Source organism: Fukomys damarensis, unplaced genomic scaffold (assembly GCF_012274545.1).
Source record: "Fukomys damarensis isolate Sample0158 unplaced genomic scaffold, DMR_v1.0_HiC HiC_scaffold_20, whole genome shotgun sequence".
In the NCBI taxonomy this organism is placed as follows: Eukaryota; Metazoa; Chordata; class Mammalia; order Rodentia; family Bathyergidae; genus Fukomys; species Fukomys damarensis.
In genome coordinates, this window is record NW_022900932.1 from 2118131 (window position 1) to 2121109 (window position 2979).

The 2979-nt window shown below is 62.1% G+C and overlaps 1 protein-coding gene across 1 annotated transcript in view; it reads left to right on the forward strand.

Moving 5' to 3' along the window:
* Positions 1-1721, forward strand: part of Hsd17b8 (hydroxysteroid 17-beta dehydrogenase 8) — a 2242-nt gene extending 521 nt beyond the window's left edge. The window contains exons 2-9 of the mRNA XM_010605381.2: positions 6-125; positions 201-317; positions 424-516; positions 605-690; positions 797-881; positions 1052-1094; positions 1242-1316; positions 1503-1721. Of these exons, the coding sequence (XP_010603683.1) occupies positions 6-125; positions 201-317; positions 424-516; positions 605-690; positions 797-881; positions 1052-1094; positions 1242-1316; positions 1503-1519 (636 nt within the window). The 3' untranslated portion in view covers positions 1520-1721. The remainder of the gene's footprint in view (positions 1-5; positions 126-200; positions 318-423; positions 517-604; positions 691-796; positions 882-1051; positions 1095-1241; positions 1317-1502) is intronic.
* The last annotated feature ends 1258 nt before the right edge of the window (positions 1722-2979 follow it).

The window sequence follows — 2979 nt, forward strand, 5'->3', positions numbered from 1 at the left end:
GCGAGACGGTGCAGCTGCTGGGCGGGCCGGGCAGCGAGGAAGGGGCGCCCCACGGGAACCACGCCGCCTTCCAGGCTGACGTGTCCGAGGCCAGGGCCGTCAGGAGCCTGCTGGAGCAAGTGCAGGTGAACGCCAGCGACACTGCCCCATTGGCTTTGGCTCTTTGTGGTGTTTTCCTGTGTAACCTCCCCCTCCCGCAGGCCTGCTTCTCTCGCCCGCCATCTGTCGTTGTGTCCTGTGCGGGCATCAACCAGGATGAGTTCCTGCTCCACATGTCTGAGGATGACTGGGACAAAGTCATAGCTGTCAACCTCAAGGTGGTGACCCCTGAGCCTGTAGCTTCTGCCCCCAGCCTCAGGGCAGGAGTTGGAGGAGGGCTGTCACTGGGCTGATCGTTTCCACCTTGTCACCCTCTCCGGCCAGGGCACCTTCCTAGTCACTCAGGCTGCAGCCCAGGCCTTGGTGTCCAGTGGTAGCCATGGCTCCATCATCAACATCAGCAGCATCGTTGGGAAGGTCAGCTGAGCAGGGTTGAGGTCAGCCCGGGGCACAGAGAGCCCCTTCTTGAGACTCCACTCACCTGAGATCTCTGGCGCACCTACAGGTGGGGAACATGGGGCAGACAAACTACGCAGCATCCAAAGCTGGCGTGATTGGGCTGACCCAGACCACAGCCCTGGAGCTTGGACGGTGGGTCGGACACCAGGGCCTCAGGGGGACCTCACAGAGGCATGAAGGGCCCTGAGGGAGGGGTCAGTGTCCTCCCCAGAGTCAGCAGCCACTCTCCCTTCCACAGACACGGGATCCGCTGTAACTCTGTCCTCCCAGGGTTCATGGTCACACCTATGACTCAGACAATCCCACAGAAAGTAAAGGACAAGGTAGGAGGCTGTGGGTAGAGGCAGAATAGCAATTTCTCTGGGCTTGAGCTGGGCACAGTGCGTGGTAAGCAGATGTTGATAAATGTCTGAAGGATAAAGACAAAAGGAGAAAAGCACAGCTTTCAAAAACAATGGATTAAAAAAAAACACATATGAGTGTTTCCTTACAGGTGACCGGAATGATCCCGATGGGACACATGGGGACCCCTGAGGGTGAGCACTGAGTGGGCAGGTGGTCCTGAGGAGGGCCTGAGTGAGGAGATCCCAAGTGTTGTGGCATCTCTTGAGAGTCGCTCCAAGCCTGGGGTGGCTGCTCCGGGACCACGGCAGTGAGTGGGACTCTGCCCATCATTTCCTTAGATGTGGCAGGGGTGGTTGCATTCTTGGCATCTGAAGACAGTGGATACATCACGGGGGCCTCAGTGGAAGTCACGGGTATGAGGCCCACGTGGGGAGGCAGAGGGTGGAGAAGTGGAACCCAGACCAGATGGGGAAGCGAGCAAGGGGAGCCTGGAGCCACTGGGAAGGGCGGAGGGTCCCAAGGCTGGGACAGAAGTGGGTACCCCCGGCCCATTTCTCTCTCCACCCACGCATCTGCCCCAATGTTCCTGCCCCTCCCAGGAGGTCTTTTCATGTAACAGCCTCAAGGACCCTGGACTCTGCTCTCTCCCCCACCACTCTGCCTGGCCTCCTGCTGATGAGGACTCTAAGTTCCCAGGCTACAAAAGGGGTGGCAGCGTATGGCTCAAGAATGCTGAATATGGGAGGCAGGGGTGCTTGTGACCCTAATAAATTCCAAATCCTCTTCCCTGCCACCTCCGGTTCTTCTTGTGTCCAAGCCCTCAGACCCTTCCCCACTCCCCCTTTCCCTTTCCCTAAGGATTGTTCCCTTTCACTGCCTGGTCTCCCAGGGCAACCCCCGCCGCCGGGTGTGAGAGGAAAGAGTGTATGTCACTGTGTATGCGTGACACTCTGGGTCTCTCTGGAGGGAGGGTTTCTGCCCCACCCCTGTCACTGGTTCCAAGGCCAGTCCCCACCGCCCCCAGCCTGGGTCCTGATGGTTCCCCAGGGGTGGTTTGTTCTTGGCCCCATCCTGGTGTCCAGTCTGGCCTTGGAAGGGGGTCTTGGAACAGGTGGCCCTCCCCCATCCTCTTTCTCTCAGTCCCCCCTCCCCTCTCTCCACCTTACAATAGCCGCAGCCGGCCTGGGGTCGGATGGGGGGGATTAAGGGAGGGGGCCAGGATTAGGGGCATGGACCAGCCATGAAAGGGGCTGGAGGAGAGCAGAAGGGAGGGGGTTGGGAGGAGGAGGAAGGGGAGGGGGTCCGCGCTAATCGACTCTGGCGCCCACATAAGGACTGGCCACGGACAGGAGGAGAGGACAGGGAAGTAGGGGGGAACTGGGGTAGGGGGCGAGGGGACCCACTGCTGCCTTGTCCCAGAGACAGGTTACCCCTGGCAGCCTCAGCCCAAGTCCTAGAGCCGCACCTCGCCCATCGCCGACGCTGCTCCCCGGTATCCCTCCCATTCTCTGCCCCCAGCGGGGAGGGCTCTGCTCCTTCCTCTTCTCTCTTCTGCGGACCCCCTTCCTCTACTTGAGTCCTGGAAGGGGCTGCTACCCACTCCCACTGCAGACATCGCGACCCCACGCACACCCCTTCCCCGCGGTGGCCCCCTCGCGTGTCCCCTCTTCCGCGTGGTCGTGGTCCTCCCGCGCCCCCTCCCCGCCCGGGCCGCGGCTCCTGATTGTCCAAACGCAATTCTCGAGTCTCTGGCTCCGGCCGAGAGTTGAGTCTGGACGTCCCGAGCCGCCGCCCCCAGACCTCGAGGGGAGAGCGGGTCGGAGGGCGCAGAGGGACACAGCGAGGCCCGGGTGGCGAGGGGGATCCCGGGCACTCGGGATCTGGCTGCCTTCGCAGGACTTGAGGCCTGAGGGACAGAGGATCTTTGGAAGACTTTCCCCGGGACCCCCAGACCGGAGGGTGCGAAGCTGTGCGGGTGGTGGGGGCCGCCAGAGGCCGCGGAGTGGGGGGAGCGGGCTCTCTCTCGAGAGTGTCCCCTCCCGGGTCCGGCGACCCCAAGCTCCGCCCTCCAGAGCG